Source organism: Dermacentor variabilis, unplaced genomic scaffold, assembly GCF_050947875.1.
Source record: "Dermacentor variabilis isolate Ectoservices unplaced genomic scaffold, ASM5094787v1 scaffold_18, whole genome shotgun sequence".
NCBI lineage: Eukaryota > Metazoa > Arthropoda > Arachnida > Ixodida > Ixodidae > Dermacentor > Dermacentor variabilis.
In genome coordinates this window covers 4,437,266-4,458,087 of record NW_027460346.1, presented here as the reverse complement: position 1 = coordinate 4,458,087, position 20,822 = coordinate 4,437,266, and the positions used below count along the sequence as shown (strand labels likewise).

At 43.6% G+C, this 20,822-nt stretch overlaps 1 protein-coding gene across 1 annotated transcript; it reads left to right on the top strand.

Moving 5' to 3' along the window:
* The first annotated feature begins 3,323 nt into the window (after window positions 1-3,323).
* On the top strand, window positions 3,324-12,246 carry LOC142568301 (uncharacterized). Its single transcript, XM_075678289.1, has 4 exons — window positions 3,324-3,581; window positions 3,705-3,784; window positions 6,759-6,978; window positions 12,096-12,246. Exons 2-4 carry the CDS (start codon window positions 3,716-3,718, stop codon window positions 12,176-12,178), a joined length of 372 nt encoding a protein of 123 aa, XP_075534404.1. The 5' UTR covers window positions 3,324-3,581; window positions 3,705-3,715; the 3' UTR covers window positions 12,179-12,246.
* Window positions 12,247-20,822: the final 8,576 nt, after the last annotated feature.

The window sequence follows — 20,822 nt, the reverse complement described above, 5'->3', positions numbered from 1 at the left end:
CGAGAATTTCGTCTGTCAGCTGGTCCTGGGGATGCTTTAAAACATCACAACGCTGAAAGTCAGGCTTGCAGCTACAGTCTTGGCAGTGACTACCATGGTGGCCAGATGTTGTCAAGAGTATGCTGTAGGCTTACTCCCCTAGCCACTCATTGAGACAACAGCCTGTTAGGCCATTTTATCACTTGCTGCATGACAGGGGTAGGATATATACCACAACTTCAGAGCAAGGGACGAAATGATTACAGTGTTTCATCTTACAAGCTCAGTTTTCTTGCGCACTTGTGTTTACGGCCCTGCACAACCTAACCAGCCTTTCAGGTGTAGAAAAAAAAAACATTACATATGGCGGCAATATTTCAGAAGTTGTAGGCCATGCCGTGAAGGCACAAAACAATGACAAGATTTCTTCTGTCTCACACCTTTGTCTAGCTTGAGTGAGCATCCCAGGACTCATTCTGACAGTTTTGAAACTGTTTTTCGCTGCTTGCTTTAATTCATGAAGTTCCTGAGGGTAGGTCCATTAGATTCTTGGATTTAATATTAACATTGCGTCCTATCCACACTCTTTGGGCATATCAGCCTTGTCCTGACAAGCCATTGCTCCCTTTTGGATCTATGCACACAAAGGTTGTAAAGTGGGCCATTGTGAAGACTGGCTACACTAATGCCCTGCAAAAGTCTTGCCATCTCAAAATCTTGTTCAACTTTAAGAAGCAAACTGGAACGCCTCATAAAGGCTGGGTTCTTTTGTTATGTTTTGACATTTGCCAAGTGCCTGCTGAAAGAAACAGAAATGAGTCCTGGGATGCTCACTTGAGCTCGTCAAAGGGGCGAGACAAAAGAAGTTTTGTCATCATTCTGCACATCTACGGCATCGCACACAACCTCAAATGTGTCGCTGGTGGTTGTAATGTTTTTTCTGCAGATTAAAGGCTACTTAGGTTGTGTAGGGCCGTAAATCCAAGTGCTAAATAAAACCAAGCTTGCAAGATGAAACACTGCAATTATGTCGTCTCTTGCTTTGAAGCGGTGGTGTAATCCCTGCCCCTGTTTTGCGGCAAGCGGTATATCAGCCAAACAGGCCGTTGTCTCAATAAGCGGTTAAGGGAGCATGCCTGCAGCATATTCTCAGTGACATCTGGTAACCTTTGTATTCACTGCCGAGACTGTGGCTGTGTGCCTGACTTTCGGCATTGACATTGTGATACGTCACTGGGACCAGCTGACCAGAGAAATTCTAAAGGATTTGGAGATGGCTAGGCTAGGCAACGTGGCCTTCCTTCATGTGTGTCAGCAGGCTTTTGATTGCTTTATCTAACAAAGAAATTGATTTTCTTGTTTCTGGACTTTGCAAGTCTGTGCACAGAATTTGTACGTCTTACAGTGATAGTGTTTGAATGAACTATTCCTTTTATTATCTTTATCATTGTTATTACTTTCATGGTTTTTTCCTTCCTCTGTTATTTACTGTGCAAGTATATATTGCGCGGTTGTGGCAAATAAATCTTCTTAGTCAGGGCCGCATCTGTATCCTTCTTTTACTGGTGTTCCGTACTGATGTTCGTGCTGATTTGAATTCCAATTATTTGTCACTTTAGGTTATTTTGACAGCACTCAAAAACAGCACATCTGTGCAATCTCTTCGTTGGCATGCATGGAGGTTAGGTAAGTTGAGAACAAATGCCTGCTATGGTTTCCATGTGTGACCTTAGCGGATGGTGGAATCTTCAATCACTCAGTACGTGGATGGTTATACCACGGTCAGGCATGCAAATTTAGTGTCATTTGCAGGCTGTTGCACAGCAAGGTTTAGTGACACACAGTGTAGAATGCTCTTGCCAGTGTGTGCATCTGTCACACTCACTTCGCCCATCAAAGCTGTGTAACCTTGATAGCAGTGCTTCAAAAATACATTACTCTAGTTGCAGGGTCGGCACTTGTTCTGAAAATATTTTTGTATGATTTCAATGTTACATGTATTACCACATTACATTCCATGAGTAGTCATCTGCAATCAAAATTGTCCTTCCTTAGCTTGGCTTCAATAAAGTGTTGTGTTGTATTAGGTTGTAATGATGGATTGTGTTAAGGTATGAGACCATGTTTAGAAAAAAAAAAAAGCTTTGAATAAGAGTATGAAGGCTGATTATTAGGCTCTCTTACAGAGCACATTCTTCTGGGAAAACTAGTGTTGTATAACCTGTAAAAAATATTTTTTCTGGTTTGTAAACAAAGTGGCTCACACCAGCACTTGTAACATAAATTTAGCCTGCCATAGTAAAAAATATTTTTGGCAATCGCTTGGGAGAGATATTGACCTGTGCAATGAACCAAAACTAAGAAGTTCTGAAGTCCTGGGAGTGTGATCTTCAAAAAAAGGGGGGGGGGGCTCTCTTGATAGATGCGCATTGCTATTAAGATGGACCCATACTGAAGGTTATTGTGCAAATTTTTTTGGGATGTTCATTGCACTTTAATACTTTGCAAAGTGCAACGTATAATTAAAAAATATTAAGTAGAAAACAGTTATGTCTGTTAATGTACGAAAGATCTGCATAAAAAAATTTCTTTTGAGAAAAAAAAAAGTTTGAAATAACTGCACTGCTCACAATAAACACTCAGGTAAGCTAAAATTTACCGAAATCTTAGCTTTTCTGCTCATGGTTTTTGTTTTTGTCTACTTTTGCTCTTAGGACACCTTATAATTCTAGTTCATTTCACAGCATCAGTACTGTAATGGAATGCCTTCACATTAAGTGGCTGGGGAATTGTGAGACAAGCTTTTATTGTGTTAATGCCAGGTTCTATTGTAACTGGTTTCCGCATATGAAGTACTTCTCGTGAAATTGCTGAAATGACAGAAAGCGTCAGATTCAGCAAAGTTGAGTCGGAACGCTCAGATAGGTGTCTTTTCTAACTCTTTGCATATTCATACTCCATATTTTAAGGAGTCATTTAAGTCTAGACAGTGTTTCATAAAGTACCAAGGTCTGTTCTATTTTGCTTCCAGTGCAGAACTTGATTTTACAATATCTTGCACCCTCCAAATGTAAAATTCACGCACAAACTCCTCTGGTAGTTGCCTAAGTATGCGTAAGCATTGTGCCACTTGGTCATCTCAACACAGCCTGGTGTCACTGTCAATGTCATGAAACTTGATCTGACCATTATAAACCCTTATCTAACATGATCCGAGCCCTGCAAACTCTTTATCAGTCCTTATTAACATGGATGGCCTGTGAGTAGAAGTAATGTCCCCTGTATTGTCGTTGGTGTCATTGTTTTTTGGCTTCTTATGCTATGATTAACAGAATTAGCCAAGTTACTTTCCATAACTGTATTCCAAAATAATGCCTTCTCATGGTTAACACGAAACTAAAGTGCAGTTTTCGTTTAGTGATGATGCATGAAGCATAGCCAAATATTTCATATTGTTTTTCACGCTTTACATGTTAGTCTATAAAACAGTATGTTTGAATTGTTTGTCAATAAACCACTGTAGGTGTGCACCACATGTGAGCAGCTGAGGGAAGAGTTGGCAGCCCTCAAGCGAAGAAATCAAGAATTGGAGGAACTGCATGGTAGGCTTTCTTACTGTTTTTCACATTATTTGCCATATGGTGAGGCTGCCACCAGAAGCTTTTAGAAAATTTACGCCTTAGTTCTACCTTATTTGAATGAGGCCAAATTATTTTTTTTTTTAGAATGCCACAAGATGGTGAAAAAGCTAAAAAAAATGATTGAGGACGATGTCATCGGGGGTAGTGTGAAGCCATGCCCAAAGGTAAGACCTATGTTTAATGTGTGTATAATGTATAATTTTTGTAAATGTGTCTGCCATCTATATAGGGCCCGACATCTGGTCTAACGTCGCAATCAAAAATCCAGTTCCTATGTGTTGTCTGTCCATATAATGATATATGTGAAATTTTACAGATGAACATTATTGCAACAAACTCCCTTAAATTCACGAAATAGTTTGTTGTCAACATTCGCTACATAAAGTTACACTGAAAAACCTAACAGTAGTGCATATGAGTTGGCAGCCAGCATAGAATTCATCAGACATGTGAACGAAAGCAACTGTTCTTTGTGGCAAAAAGGACATAGGCAGCACTGCTTGTTTTTCCACATTAATGGTGCATCATGTTATGCCTTGCTTCACACTTGCAAGGCATTTCATATACTCTAGCCCAGTGCTTTCCATTATGGTAAAATAATGCCACACCGGAGTTCAGGTAGCTGCAGCCTCACAAGAAGTTGGGAGCGTAGGAGTCTTCAAAGTCCACAGTTTCAGCCTTGCAGGGTGCTGATGTGTAACCTTGGCAGCAATTTTCAAATCGGTCAGTCTATCAGCCACGTGTGACGTGCGTAGCATTTTCTTTGTGCACAACAGGGCTCCAGTGTGTGCCCGTGCCCATCCTCTCCAGTTTGGCTGCGCTGCATAGTGCGGACCGACCAGTTTTGCCCTTCACCTGCCTGACCAATGGATAATAGCCACATCAAATTTGCACATTCTGAAGTGTTGTCAATAGCTTGTCTCCCATGGCATCTAGCCAGGAGCAGCCTGGAGGGGGTGTGCGCTGGTAAGGATACATGTGGTCTGACCTTAAATTTTGCCTGCTTCGAAGCTAGTTTTGTTCAAAGCTAATTGAAATTAGCGAGGCTCAGCAGCTACGACACTCATAAGCAGGTGGTCAAAGTTTAATTCTTGCGTGGGCGGTGGCAGCCAAGCATGAGCAGAAGATAGCCAGTTTTCTCTAGAAATGTATGTAATTTTTATCAAAATTCAAAACCAGCTTTTTGCTTACTTGAGCCTGTTTAATAAAGTGCTTCAATAAATACACACTGTCACCGTAGGAAGAAACGGACGGATACACTCTTCTTGATTGGTATCAGCCAATAGCAGACGGCATATTTAAGCTGGTGACAGTTTCAAAGTGGGTGAAAAGGCCTCGTTTGAAAAGAGTTTTTGAAAAGTACTTGACTTCACACTCTACTTGTGAGCTACATGCTCTGCGCACGACTGAAAAATTTGGCTGAGATGTTCACAGTAGCATATGCCATCCATGGACTGCATTCCTTCAATAACCTCGATGGGCAGTTCAGGACCCATTAGGTGGGAGGTGGGTTAAAAAAAAAAGATATCTTTGAGATATGGGGCTGAAAACTTGTAGATATATGTAATGTGACGAGCTTACTTTGAACATGCAGCCTATCTTTGTTTATGTCCTCTGGTTCTAGTTTTATCCGAGCTTCCTTTACATAATTTTTTCAAAGATTTGCAGAATACCAGTTCCTGAAATTTTGCTGAACAGGGTACCAATACCTTCTGTATGATTCAAGAGTGAAATTAGACCAACCTTATTGGTTTGGCTTGCCTAGAACAATAGCTGCAAGACTTCAAAGTTACTCGCCAAAAGAGCACCTTTTCGAGTTTCAGATTAAATTCCATACCTCGCAGTAGCCCCTAATCTTCGCAGGAGATAATTAAGGGAAGCTTGCATAGAACTTGAACAAAGAAGATAGATGAAAATGACCTTATATATTCAAAATAAGCACATAATATTACATATATGTACAAGTTTTCAGCACTATAACTCGCAGAATAACCATTAAAAAAATTTTTGGTATGCACTCACATTCCCTTTTAAGAAAGGGATTGTACAGAAAATCCATGTTATGCTTACAGTTGACACCTTCTATGACTACATAGTTGTCTTGGGAGTCTTGTGCAAAATTGCAACACATGGCTTCAACAACTCAGCTTGAACCTGCCGTGGTTGCTCAGTGGCTATGGTGTTAGGCTGCTGAGCACGAGGTCGCGGGATCGAATCCCGGCCACGGTGGCCACATTTCGATGGGGGCGAAATGCCAAAACACCCGTGTACTTAGATTTAGGTGCACGTTAAAGAACTCCGGGTGGTCGAAATTTCCGGAGTCCTCCACTACGGCGTGCCTCATAATCAGAAAGTGGTTTTGGCACGTAAAACCCCATAATTTAATTCAGCTTGATTTCCGATTAAGGCTCTTGGATTTCAGCTTCCATACGGTATATTGGCTCAGTTTAGAAATGTGAGAGGAGAAATGTGAAAACAATTTTTGCTAGAGTTCGGCAATAAAGTTGGATGACAAAGAAAGACCTACACTGACTAAATAAAACTTGAAAGCAAGATGTTGTGGCTTCCAAGCCCCATATTAAGGCTTACACAGATGTTTAATAGAAAGCAGCATTTATATGCCACATTACGTTCCTTATTTCACAAAGACTTGTGAACAAGTTCAGCAGTCCAACAACTTTGTAGTCACGAGTTCGATGAAAGCCTGTCTGGTCAGGATGAAACATGATAAAGAAAGATGTACACTGACCAAAGAAAACTTTAAATGCAAGGCGTTTTGGCTTTCATATGAAAACCTTGGGAAAGCCTTCCTATGAGGCTTGGAAGCCGAAACGTCTTGCGTTAAAGTTTTATTTGGTCAGTGTAAGTCTTTCTTTGTCATGTTTCATCCTGACCAGATGGGTTTCTGTAAAACTTTCGTTTACAAAGTTGTTGGACTTCTAAACTTGTTCAGAAGGCTTCGCAAAATAAGGAATGTAATGTGGCATATAACTGCTGTTTTCTATTAACCATCTTGTTAAAAAATGTAAGCTGAATAATTCTTTAAATAGGAATTTGGCAGTTCTTTATGTGCATTGGTGCTGTATTGCCAAAGTTTAATTTTGTGTGCGCTTTGTCACTGTTCGGCATTTTTCGCAGATGGACATCGGAGGCGGAGTTGTCGTAGACAACGCAGTAATTGAAGGACTGCGCCGCAATTGCCCTGGGGCCCCTGCTAAGTTTGCAAGGGGCCTCATGCGGCATCTGTTCACAGCAGAGGAGCTGCGTGGCAAATCACTGTTTGGACGGCGGTCCAATGCGCATCCTTGTGCACCTCAACGGGAATGCCTGGACCCTGTCAAAGTGAATGCCATTATCGGTAAGCCATTTTCCCATTTTACTGTGAGCACGTATGTCAGCAGTATGTATGTAAGTTCATGATTTGGCACAAATTATGTGCTTTTATTTGCAGACCTAATTTTGATCCTTTATGATTCGCGTGAGCAAACAAGCATTGACCGCACGTTATATTAGCGCCTTATAACAGCAGCAAGTGCTGAGATAGGCAGTCATATGTGCACATATGCAATGCATCCTTCGGTGCAACTCTCTGCTATGCTCCCCCCCTTAGGAGGGCACATGCTCTGTATTCATGAGGCTCCATCATCAACACAACTTCCTGACCATACTTTGTGCATGCTGATAAATTCCCATTATTAATTTTATTCATTCCCTGGTGCGTGCATATCTGCAATGCACTTCCAATTTTCCTTTTGCATTACTGCACCAATAAGTACAACATTTATTATCTGGCACAGTTCTCTCACACTAGCCTTTTCAGGTGACCTTAAAGGGGGCATGACATGATCACCTAACATTTTGCAGTTTTCCGCGAGAAATTGTAATGAAGGGTCTGTTATGGCTATACACATTTAAAAACTGGGCGGTAAAAGCACATTTTTGTCCAAAATATGAGCAAGAACTCGCTGGCTCTAAGCGCCGCCCTCTGGCGCCCACCGCCATATTGCCAATCCATGCGTGATGTCATTTGCTGCATAAAACCGAGCGATCGTCTGGTACAAGATCAGCCACTGCACCACGTGAGGGCGGAGCATAGCTGCCGTCTGAACACCAACTTCGCGTGATCAAGCAAGCAATGAATCTGAGCAGCAGAAGCAGTGAAAGCGCTATGCATTTCGACTTCGACCTCATTGCCACCAGCTCAGTGAGGAAACATGGCCTCCGAGGTATGTGCACACCAGCCATGGGCTAAGCTGGCATATGCACATCTTCGAGGTCACGGCCAAAGACAGCCTAGTAAACATAGTCAATGTAAGATGATGACATTGGTACTGAGCGAAATCACTGAGTGAAAGTGCGCTCAGCCAGTGAACTTCTCACAGTGGCCACAGTGTCTATGCTACGTAGCACACTGCAGCTGTAGTGGGTATGTGCAGCATTTGCTTCGTGCACGACAGGGCTTCAATGTGGGCTTGTGCACATGTGGTCCAGTCCGGCCATGCTACAGACCGGCTTTGCCCGCAGATTGATCAACGGATAGTGGTCAAATCCAACTGGTGCATATTGAAGTGCAAAGTCTGCCAAGGCATCTAACCAGGAGCTGCGACAAGTGACAGTGCGCTGGCAAGCGTGCGTATGTTCTGACCAAGTATTGTGTGGTTCTAGGCTAGTTGAAGGCTCCAAACTAATCGAAATTGGTGAGACCCGACCAAGCTGATGGCCATGACACCAATAAGCAGGGTAGCCAAAGTTTAATTCCCATGCGGGCGGCCGGAGCCATTCATACGTGAGCAGATAATAGTCGGCTTCTTGCAGAAGTGCGTAATTATTATCAAAATTTAAAAGCAGATCTTTGCTTACTCCAGCCTGTTTAAACTTCACCAATAAATTCTCTCAGTAACAAAAGGGAAAAGGGCACTGATCCAAACACCCTTCTTGATTGATGTCAGCTATTAGCCAATAGCAGCCACATTTTCTGGGCACTTTATTACGAAATAAATTGTCCGGAAAAGAGTGACGGGCAGGCTTCTGTTGAAAAGAGAGCATTTGAGAGGACAAAGACTTTGCACTCCGCTTGCGAGCTCCACATGCCGTACCTGAATGCAAAACCTGGCTGAAATGTTCACAGCAGCAAATGCTATCTGAAGACTTTATTTCACCATGCCTGAGTGGTGGTTCAGGACCCCTTTAAAAGAAAACTAAGATGTGTGCAAGCCACTGCGCTGCACTTCTGGTAAATGCTTGTGCATATTCCTTGTACGAGAGCAGCCATAGTTGTGCAACATTTTTGCCTCAAATCATTTGTAGTGTGTCATTCAACCAATGTTCACTGTGCATGGATACTGTAATTAACGTGGAAAGTTGGGCTAGTTGGTGTTGATGCATTTGCTGTGACATAGGTACTAGCGCGAACAAGACTACAGAAAAATGGTGGGACAGGCCAGAGCGCTAGTTTTTGAACTGTTGAAAAAGTAGTGCTCTGTCCTGTCCCACCCTTTTTCCATAGTCTTGTCCACGCTAGCAACTATGTCACAGCACATGGATGCTGTAAACACCGCCAGTCATACAGGTGTCGCTACTGCAATTGGTAAGCATCTCTTAGCTGATAAAGTCTAAAGAGGAAGAAGGTTTGCCACTTGAAGTGAGGAAAGGCAGTAAAGAGAGAAATTATTGCTGACAGCTGCTACATTTCACTACTTAAGGATGCTGAAACTTCACAGTTACGTTGTCTGTTCAAAAAATAACTAACAATCTGTTTACTAATTTCTCTGCAACTTCTAGCAATAATAAATTTGTTGCAACTACCGTAAAAACCCGCATACAGTATGAACTTGCATATAGTGCGAGGTGAAATTTTTGAGACGCGAAATGGGAAAAGAAATTTTTGTCCACGTATAATACGAGTTAGGAAAATCTGAGGAAAAAATTTATTTAAATTGCACTCCGCACTTCAGTCACTGTCTTCCTCAGCTGCGCTCTCTTCGGATAGTTCCTTGTCGGACATATCTTCCCAGAGGTACTCATCCTCTGTGCCATCGAGCGTGTTCAAGATGCCGCACTTCTTGAATGTGCAACGCACAAGGTCCTCTGGTATGCTGGCCCATGCATCCATAATCCACTTGCTTAGCGTGGCTGGCGAAGCCCGCTTCAGCAGACCCGCTCGGCGTCACTGCAGGCTCACCTGCGCGCATCCAATCTACGTAAAACCGTTTGACTGCTTCCTTTTACGGCTTGTCCCCCGGTCATCTAAAGGCTGCAGCTGCGACATCCCACCTGGGATAATGATGAGTTCAGTGCCGGATTGGCGCAACAGCCTCTTCATTGAGTTGGCCAAATAATGAAATGCGTCCAGCACAAGGATAGACAGGAACAACAACAGTGCGCCGGGCCGCCTACACCAGACGGACTTTATCCAGTCGAACACAAGATTCTCGTTTATCCAGCCTTTCTCATGGCATCTCAAGACCACATTTTTTTGGCAGGACCTCACCTTTAGGCACTGTCTTGCGCTTGAAGACGACATAGGGCAGGAGCTTGTGTCTGACTGCCGTGCACGACAGGACGGTAACTTCGTGTTTTTTGACGGCCAGAGGACCAGACATAAACTTGTTTAGAGCCCTTGTTATGCACGTTGAGGGGTGATGGCATGTCCAGATAAACCGGCGTTTGGTCAGCATTGCTGATTTGTCCTAGCTGGAAGTTCTTGGACATGCGCAGTGAAATAACGTGGTGCTGGAAAGCCACAGCTCTTCGAACGATTCGGGCAGCTTTTGCGAAATCGAAGTTTGGCAACGTAAGGAAAATCCAGCAAGGCACGTGTAGTGATAAATCCAGTGCTTGCTTGCTTTGATGGTGGAGCGCGGTAGCTTTTTTTTCTCTAGCAAGCTCCTTAGCTTTTGCCTGTGTAAGCTCCACACTCACAGCTAGATGCGCGGCTCACTGTTTGCGTATGAACTCCGTCAGGCCTAGTTCGATTTCAGGGAATGTCCCACTTTTCGGGTCGCGAAAGCTTCTTCGCGTTCCCCTGCACGTGAAAAGGGCTTCCTTCTGTCGACGCCATCCGTGAATGCTTCCCTCGACGCCAAACTGCCTTCCGGCCGCACTGTTGTCAATGTCCTGTGCGGCTAAAATAACCTGTCTCTAGAAGGTAGTCGAGTACTGTTTTCTTGGTCTTTTAATGCAGAATTAAAAAGATGCACTTCGCGAAGTGTGGTTTGCACGTGTGCTGCCCAGGTGCACACTCAACAATAAAGAAACGATGCTGTAGTCAGGTAGCAATAACGAAACCAAGCTGTAGCTATGCAGCAATAAGGAAACGAAACCGTAGCCACTCAGCAATAAGGCAGTCAAGCCATAGCCACGCAGCATTAACGGAACCAAAACTTCTAGCCCAAATTTCTGACTGAAATTTTCATTCGGATCCACATATAGTACAAGGCGAAAATTTGGGACGCTAATAGGAAAAAATTATATGTGGGTTTTTACGGTATGTGGTTTCAAGCACCTTATTTCTTCTGCCTGGCCTATAGAACTTCTATGCAATAAACTTTAAAATTTGTGTAATTCCTGAGCGTAATTATTTTTCCATTTTTCACATGCCAAGTAGCAATACGGACCAATTTTAATGATTACCGAATTTAAAATTTTCTGCGCTTAAAACTCAGTTCAGGGTACTCCTTAATGTACATGCACTAATCCTAGATTACAAATTGGTAATTATTTCAATAACTCAAAAAGCACAAATATACTGTCCCTGTTTATGTGACAGTGACATTGTGACTATGTTCCAAATATGACAAACTGGAAGTTGTCCAACTTATTTTGCAAAAACAATCATAAAGGTCTTATTGGCCCCATGCAATGAATACTTACATGTATGGTTATCATGATTGCTCAAAGTGTGAAGCTCCACAGGAGAAATTAAATACTAGCGTAGTTAAGCACAGTGCATACCAACTATTGCCATCAGTGCAGGGAACAATAATTTTTTTTACCCACTGAACAATAGAAGCCAGTAGGTCATTCCCTTTGTCTTCCAAAAATGCATTTGCTATGCACAGTGTGATATCTGTGTAGCAGTCATAGTTCATGGTTGTTCCTACTTGCTTATGTTATAAGCGGGAAGTGACTGCGTTGCTGTCTTGGGGCCATGTTCAACAATCGCTCTTAGAGATACTTTTAGGTCACTAGCAACGACATGTTAGCACCTTGGGCATTGGTTCATTGCTAGTGTCACAAAATCTCTGGAAAGCAAAAGTATATTCAAAAGTGATTGTCTAAGAACTGCCCTTCTTCGCTACAGAGTGGGCAGGGAGGTCTGCTGCTTTATTGTTACAATTTGTACATAATATTTCCTGAAATACTGAAAGGAAACTTAGCATAGTGCCACAACTATATACATATAAATATTTATGGCATGTTTGTGCTGAATGTTCATTGCATCATCTTAAAAATAATTTCAATTGTATTTTGCAGGCTTCACCGTTGCAGAGTTCCAGGCGGACCCTATGAGGCTGAAAAGTAGCCTGTCGTCGCTGCTTTCGCGGGAAGTAAAGTAGCTCGCATCAGAGCAGCAGCTGAAGCGCTCCGTACAGGTCAGGCTGGTGGTGTAAACTGAAATGCTAAGGCAAAATTTGTTTTTTGTTTGTGTATTTATTTATTTATTTATCATGCATACCTTACAAGCCTCCTGGGAGGAATATTGTTACTTCAAACTAGACATGTCATTCAAAAAGGGAAGAAAAAACATCCAGACAGCTCAGTAACATAATCATATTTTATTAGGCAATACACTTATACAAATAAAAGAAATGGCAAAATTTCATGAAACGAAGTTGTATTGTTTTTGACCTTTAACTCTTCAATAAAAAACTAGATAACTATTCTATTAGTTGCATCTGATGCCATACTAAGGTTGGCAAAGTTTTTGCAATAAAGGGAGAATTCACCCCTTCATAGCAATTGCTACAAAGGGAACCCATACGGGTTCCACGAAAGAAAAGTCTCGTAGTTGAAGAAAAATTCCAACAGTGGTCCCAGGACTCGAACCCGGGACCACCGCCTTTCCGGGGCAGCCGCTCTACCATCTGAGCTAACCAGGCGGCTAGCGGAGGGCAGGGCGAAGTTGAATTTGTCAATAACTCGAAGCAAAGGCAAGAGTTTGACGTAATAGTTCTGCAGAAACCCGCAAGGTGGAGAGAAGTAATAAAGGGAAAATTAGACATCCACCCATTCGTAGCAATTGCTACAAAGGAAACCCATACGGGTTCAACGAAAGAAAAGCCTCGCAGTTGAAGAAAAATTCGTCCTGGTCCGGGACTCGAGCCCGGGACCACCGCCTTTCCGTGGTCCCGGGTTCAAGTCCCTGATCAGGACAAATTTTTCTTCAACTGCGAGGCTTTTCTTTCGTTGGACCCGTATGGGTTTCCCTTGTAGCAATTGCTACGAACAGGCGGATGTCTGATTTTCCCTTTATTACTTCCTTCTCTCCACCTTCCAGGTTTCCACAAGACTATTACTTCAAAGTTTTTGCTTAGGTATTGCGTGCGTTAGTCTGGTTTGTATTCCCACCCTAATTTTGGAATGTTGTCTGATCTCAATTTATCTTCTTTTAACAAAATACAAGCTTTTAAAACTTTTTTGTCTTCGTCAAGCTTCTTTTTGTCAGGTGTCAACTCTAGTCGAGTCTTGCAATGTTATTTCTTTCTTGTTCCATACTCTAGTACCACCAGCTTGACCTGAGGTGCGCATTGGCAGCTACAGTTTGTGTGCATGTTTGTGCATCCTAATTTGCTGCAGAAGACATGTCTTGTGCAGTATGGTCTAGTCTTTCAGTGCAATAAATGTTTAAAACAAGTCACTTCATTGTAGTGCCAATTTTTTTGCGCTCATATACTGTGGTCTCTAAACGCTACAGTGAATTTCTCTAGAACTTTGGTAAAGAGTGAGCAATATACTTATAGACATGGGTTCTACAGACATTTGCCTTATAGGGTCTCAAAAGCAACCGCATAGAATTTTCCATTAAAATTTGCTTTTAGCAAATTTAAAGGAATGCTATAGAGATTTGTCTTTACTGTGCTTAAAGGAACTCTATAGAAATTTGTCTTTAGGATCTCTAAGGGAACTACGTAGGAATGTCCTATAGAAATTTGTCTTTAGGATCTCAAAAGGAACTACGTAGGAATGTTCTATAGAAATTTGCCTTTAGGATCTCTAAAGAAACTATGTAGGAATGTTCTATAGAAATTTGTCTTTAGGATCTCTAAAGAAACTACGTAGGAATGTTCTATAGAAATTTGTCTTTAGGATCTCTAAAGGAACTACGTAGGAATGTTCTATAGAAATTTGTCTATAGGATCTTTAAAGCAACTCGATAGAAATGTTCTATAGAAATTTGTCTTTAGGATCTCAAAAGAAACTACGTAGGAATGTTATATAGAAATTTGTCTTTAGGATCTCTAAAGGAACTACGTAGGAATGTTCTATAGAAATTTGTCTTTAGGATCTCTAAAGGAACTACGTAGGAATGTTCTATAGAAATTTGTCTTTAGGATCTCTAAAGGAACTACGTAGGAATGTTCTATAGAAATTTGTCTTTAGCATCTCTAAAGCAACTCGATAGGAATGTTCTATAGAATTGTGTCTTTAGAGTTCTTATAAGAATGCGGTGGCCAAATAACTTTTGGAACTCTATAGGAAAATTCTATAAGAAGTAAAAATAAACACAATACAATTCTATTGAACAAGTTCAAAAGACTTTCTATAAAAACACATTAAAAATTTTTGTAAGGGCAGGCTGCCGACTTTCACGACACATGGCGATAAAATGACAATTATCTGCGCGGTTACACCACACACACGCGCGCGCACACACACAAATTGACCTCGTTGCTGGGCTACAGAATAGATGTTTGGTAGTTAAACACTGAGCACTCACCGTTCGTCCCGGATAGTCCTAAGCTCTTGGCGACGGCGACCCAGCTTGCGGTGCGAAGTGACGTATTGCGGTAGTCCACGCTTGTTTCGTCCCACAGCGCGCGGTGCCCGCGAACCAATGAAATCAACACTTCATTTTCGTTGGCCCGAACTTCGGCGGCGTTCATATTGCTTTTTCATCGACCGACTAGCGCCGCTTCTATCAAAGAAATTCTATCAATAAAAAATGGCGTCCTTTGAGCAGCATGGGCTGTCGGAGGTCGGGGGCTACGTCATGTGGATGCCGCGCTGTCATTGGCTGCGGCCGTCAGACCGATGCGGCAGTCGCACGACAATATTCAGCCGGTCGGTCGCATGCGCGGCGTGCGACCCGACGCCGCATGCGGCGGATTCTGTTGAGCAACCGTTGAGTACGGCAGCCGATGCGAATGGTCGTACGACCGATCGCACGGAAAATCGAACCATGTGTCTCCCGCATGACGCGTTTCAAAGCGTTTGCACGCACAAGCGCGCCACGCATTTCGAAGGCCATGCGAAGGGATCGCGGAGGCGGTGCTGGATTGCGCCGAGCCCTCACAGGGCAGCGCAAAAGAGGAGTCCCGCTTCAGTACACGCCTCATACACACGTCGTTTCGGCGGAGGCAATACGTTGCCTCGCTATATTGATTCAATGCTAGGCGCATTACCGTCGACAGTCATGGTGAAATTGGTTTTGCCGACTATTCATTCTTAGTTCTGAGACATTGCCTCTTACCAATTACGAGGGATTAGCTAAGAAGCGGGAAAATTGGCAGCTGCCGACAAGCTGATTAGATTACGGTGTACGTGCGGGTTTTTTTTTAAGGGAATGTTATTTTATTCAGGCTGATTCCAAATGGTTTGCTCGATAAATTTAAGGCTTTGTTTTCCTTGTTGCTGTTACTTTTTATATTTGTTCCCTCTTTGCTTTCAAGCTGGTGGCTCTCAATCGTTTCCGATTAAAATTTATATGTCATTGTTCGCACTAGACTTCATTAACGCTAACCGGTTCTGGGCCAAAGCCCCTATAGTCGGTGTGCGCTATTTCGCGCACGGAAAATAAAGAACGTTCTCGTGCCACTGTTCGCGCGTTCTTCGTCGTGTTCTTCCCATGGTTAGGGTTGGCGTCTGACACCACGTGGTGAAAGGAATTTCATCCGACCATATTCGTCGAAAGGAGGCGTGACTTTTCCTGCGATGGTTAACGTCCCCCACTTCGTGCACAAAGAACTTTCTCTCACCGGAACTTTTACCGGGCCTCGCCGAAATGAAGCTTGACTTTCTAATTCGCCATGACCGTTTCGAGTGTGCCTGTCTGCCGGCAGTCCCGCAGTGTACAGCCTCTTTTGTGTGTGTGTGTGTGGGCGAGCTTAGAGAGACCCTTTCCTCGAATGGGACCTAGAAGAGAACTTCCACGAACGCGCAAAGCGCAGAAGAGGCGGACAGCCGTCTACAATTCCGGGAGGCGGGACGACTTCCTTTCAACAGGCATGGTATAGCCAGAGGAGGATGGGCCCTCTTTCTGTGCCTGTCACGTGACATCGACGGAAGCAAGATCTCGCACACGATTGTAGAGAGCCTATTTAAGAGGCTCCGAAATGAACTTTTGATCACTTCATGCTCTTCTCATTTTCTTTCATCTACCTTTGAATAAACCGTGCAAGTTTCGCACTAGAAAATCGTCTCGCCCTTGCTTGGTCGCCATGGTCTACCGGATGCCTGCAGCCCGCCGACAACGCCACGCTACCCAATAAGTAACGTCGGTCGAGCTTCGATAGGCAGGCGCCGCTACTACTCGGCAGCAGTACGATGCGCTAGCCTGGAGTGCGCAACACCATCTAGCTTCGATGCCGCCCATCATGCCAGCGTACCCATACTGCCCCTCCCTCTGCGAAGGCGCTGACGGCAATGACAAACTGCCAGTCGCTGCGGTGATTTCGGTCCCAAATTCTTTGCCTCAATATATCGCGAAATGAGAACACGTATAAAGCTGCGCTAAAATTCCGCATTAGGGAATATCGTAATCTTCGTACATTTTTTAAGTTTTGTTGCCCACCAGATTCCATAACGCAAACCGATTCTCGGTGATATCATCTTGACCGGGTGAGGTGGGTCTTCACCACAGGAATCAGGAAAAGACGACGGGGCCGGGCATAGTGATGATGAAAAAGTATAGAAAAGACTCTAGTCACTTATTGGTATATGGATGTGACTCTGGATGGATGTTATGAGCGTCCCCTTTGGAACGGGGCGGTGGGTTGCGCCACCATGCTCTTGCTATCATATTGCCTAATGTCCTACCTAGGTTAAACAATGAAATTAGAAAAAAAAACTATGAACTACCACGCCCAAATTTTCTGATCCCCTTTTGCGAACTGTGCTTTTGTACGTGTCCGTCTTTTGTCGTTTCCCCACCTTTCTTCCAGCAATCCTCCAATCACCTCTTACTAATGCCTATTGCGGACATGTTTGCTTTACGACTGCTGCCGCTGAGCCCAAGGACTTCAAGGAGGTCAGTGGTGCCTAAATAGACCGCTGGGTAGACGTCTTCACATTCTAACAAAACATGCTCCGTCGTTTCCCTAGCTTTACCGCAGCAAGCACATGCTTCTTCTTCCTTCTTATATATCTCGCTTTATAGGCTCGCGTTCTGAGGCATCCCGATCTCGCTTCCAAAAGTAACGAGCGTCCCTTTGAGTTATCATAAATGGTTTCTTTCCTGATTTCGTTTTTTCCTCTTAAGTAGTAACTCATGGCAGGTTTCTTTTCCATTGCCGCCACCCATAAAATTATTTCAGACTCTCTGACTTTCCGCTTGACCTACTTTGTTGCTGTGTTGCCCACCCTACAGGCCGCATACTTGCTGGTAAGCTTCCTATAGTTGTTTTCTTCCACTGTGAATCAATGTTTTTCTTGTACACATACCTAAACAGTCTCCCAGCCCATTTACTTTCTTCCATATTCCTCAGCCGTTCTTCATACTCAATTTTACTGCGAGCTTCCCTCACTTCAAAACTAGTCCAGCCCATATCACCCTGCACAGCTTTATTTGTAGTCTTCAAGGGAGCGCCCAATGCGAGGCGACTCACTGACCTTTGCTTCCCATCGAGTCCTGATTGCATCCATGATTTAAAGCAAACAACCGCATTTCCGAAAGTAAGTCCTGGAACCATTGCACCTTCCCACATACCTCGGAGGACCTCGTACCTATTGTATCCCCATAGCGCTCTGTGCTTCATAATGGCTGCATTTCTGTTCCCCTTTACTGTTATGGTTTTTTCCTGTGTTTCCATATATCTATATATGGGAACCCCGATATTACTTCCTTCTAGCGCCCTCTCCATCCTCACCATGTACATCATAAACAGCAGCGCCCATAAAGGGCATCCCTGCCTCAGTCCCTTGTTGATATGAACTTTCTCATCGCTCCTCATCCCTTCCCATTCAACTCAAACGGAATTTTCTAGGCAAATCTCTCTCAAAAGCTGTAGACACTCGTTACCTAAGCCTTCCCCATCCAGAATATCCCACAAAATGTTGCGGTCTACGTTGTCGCAGGCTCCTGTAATGTCTAAAAAGGCCACATACAACGGTCTGCTTTCTGCTTTTGATATTTCAATACACTGAATAAAACGCCCCTACCTATTCTGAAGCTCTCCCAAAACGACATTATTCTCTGCCCAAGCTTGAAGCTTTAATTTGATTGCCTGCGTTGCTAGCCTGTATATTACCGATGTAATGGTCAACGGTCTATACGAGTGAATTCTCTTTCTCTCCCTTACCTTTACAAATTAAATTCATTCAACTTTGTCGCCAACTGACTGGTGTTCGTCTAGCTATTAGTTTTTTCCGCTGCTTTCACCACAGCTTCCTTACTTTTTCAACCTAGCTCATTTGTCAGCCTAACGGTAACCTCCACTAGCCCTGTGGCTGTGCGCTTAGGAATTTTCTCTTCCGCTTTCTTCCAGTCAGCACCAAATTTGTCAGCACCAGCTTCTTTTGCACTTGGGTCTCTTTCATGCTCTTTTTTTCTTCAATTACAACCTCGTCATTGCCTTGGAAACATTCGGCTGTTACTTTTCGTATGTAATTTATTGCCGCTTCTCCTTCTAGTCTGTTTTCATCTTCGTCTAGGATATGTTGTATTGTTGTTGAGTTCCTGCCTAATAATTTTATGTGGTTCCAAAATATTCTAGGTGCAGCCTTCTTTTTCTCACGTATTTCTGACAACCAACGTTCACTTTCACCTTTTAATTTTGCTTGCACCAGTATTTGAATCATAGACTTTTTCTGCCGGTATATTTCCCATTAACTGGTTACTTCATCTTGCGGCAACTGCGCCTTCTTTGCATGCCTGTGCTCTCGAGATGCTTTCTGTCGCTCGGCGATCGCTTCTCGTATCTCCTTGTTCCACCAGCTTTTCGGTTTCTTTTTTCCTTTCCAACGAACATGTTTTATTTCTGTCGTTATTACACCTAGAAGCTCACCATATATTCCCAATCTTTACGTGGTTATTTGCCAAGCTTTACCTAGACTCTAGTGACTATATTTGCTATTTGTGCAGCGTTCAAATTTGGACTCGGCACTTTGTTCTCTTTCCCAACTACATTTCCCATTTTCAAAATGATCCGTTTATGGTCACTCTCTATGCTGCTATGTATACCCTTCCTCATCAATGACCGTTTCTTTCAACTTATCATGAATTCCTTCTGTCATCAGACAGTAATCAACGGTCGATTGCCGGTTTCCCACTTCGCACGTGATCTGTCCTTCGCACTTAGGCCCTGTATTCACGATAACGAGGTTATGTTGCTCACAAAGGTTTACATTGACTTCCCGTTATTGTCGGTATAGCCATCTAAATCCTGTATGTGGGCATTCATGTCACCTAATAGGACAATTTCAGCACCATTCCCGAAACCCTTAATATCAGAGCTTATGCATTCCACTAACTCTTTATTCTTCTCTGTGCAATTTTTTTCCGGTCCACAAATACGTAACGCCCAGCCAAGTTTCCTTCCCACTCCATGTACCTGATAACCACAGATGCTCTTGACATTGTCTTGACTGCTTGCTTCCCGTGTTTCTCGCCATGTATTGCATGGCCTTTTGCAAATATTAGAATACTATAATAATGCTACTACTCATGCAAATACTATAATACTATATCAATGCAGAGCGCGTGCCTTTTAGCAAAGACCGATACGCACAGGATCCAAATACTCAAAATGTCGCAAAGCAACTCTCACCACTGTTTCAAAAACAATCAATGCCGGGGAGACCGAAGGTATGACACGCTCTCGCACGCGCTCAACCACGCGGCCACGTTCTCACTTTCCTACAAAAACACGCACAGTAAAACCACTAATAACTATATGTCTTGCCACTTCCAAGCTACCATTTAAAGACTACAAACACTCAACGTCCCACTCGGCTACACGTGTTGGAGCACGTGGCATGAAAGGATGCCCTAACCATTCTGCAAAACAAATGTACACGAAGCAAACCCGCGCACCAGAAATGCAAGAGACAAAAGAAAAGGAAAGGAAAAGAAAACCACCCAATTACTATTTAAAGGGGAAAAAATGCAAATAAAAAACAGAAGCAAGCTCAAAGCATGAACAAAAACTTATGATTTCGTCGCCGCCACGGAGCCCCGAAGAGCACTTCCATTTGCCACCTCCCGAGTCTCGAGCGGACCTATTAACACGTGGGCCAGCTTCTCACTGGCGATCCTGTTGTCGGCGCGGTCTTCTTTCGGAGAATGTGGCAGTAGAAGTCCTTTTCCCCGTCCACCCTTTTGTGTCAGCTTGTGGAGAGCGCAGAGGGGGGGGGGGGGGCGTTGCTGCATTGCGGTTTGTCTTGCTTTGTCTCCCCTCTTGTGTCAGCTTCTGGAGAGCGGTGGGGCAGGGGGGAGTTTTCATGCCTTTTAGTTTTCTTCTCTCCTTTTTTGTCAGCTGTCGTCCATTCGGAGAAGAGGGCCATTATGTTGGCATGGGTAAGCGCGTTTGAATGCTTCTCAAACCAGATAGGTCGATCCTAACGTCGGCGAAGCACCAATAGTGGGTCTGCGCTACTTCGCGCAGGGAAAGTAAAGAAGGCGAACACGACGGGCATTCCATGGACAGAAAGCGAGCAAGCAAGACAGTGCAGTTCCTGCTGCTCTAAGCTCGGATCGGTCTGCCCATCAATGTAAGTGCTTCCTACTAAAGGCAGGGTTCACTTCGGTGGCTCAAGCCTGATATT

What these genes read in the sequence shown, in the direction of transcription:
- LOC142568301 (XM_075678289.1), top strand. Translation starts at nt 3,716, where the DNA reads ATGGTGAAAAAGCTAAAAAAAATGATTGAGGACGATGTCATCGGGGGT. An exon ending in GTGTGAAGCCATGCCCAAAG is followed by an intron (nt 3,785 to 6,758) that starts GTAAGACCTATG and finishes CATTTTTCGCAG; the next exon opens with ATGGACATCGGAGGCGGAGT. An exon ending in CAAAGTGAATGCCATTATCG is followed by an intron (nt 6,979 to 12,095) that starts GTAAGCCATTTT and finishes TGTATTTTGCAG; the next exon opens with GCTTCACCGTTGCAGAGTTC.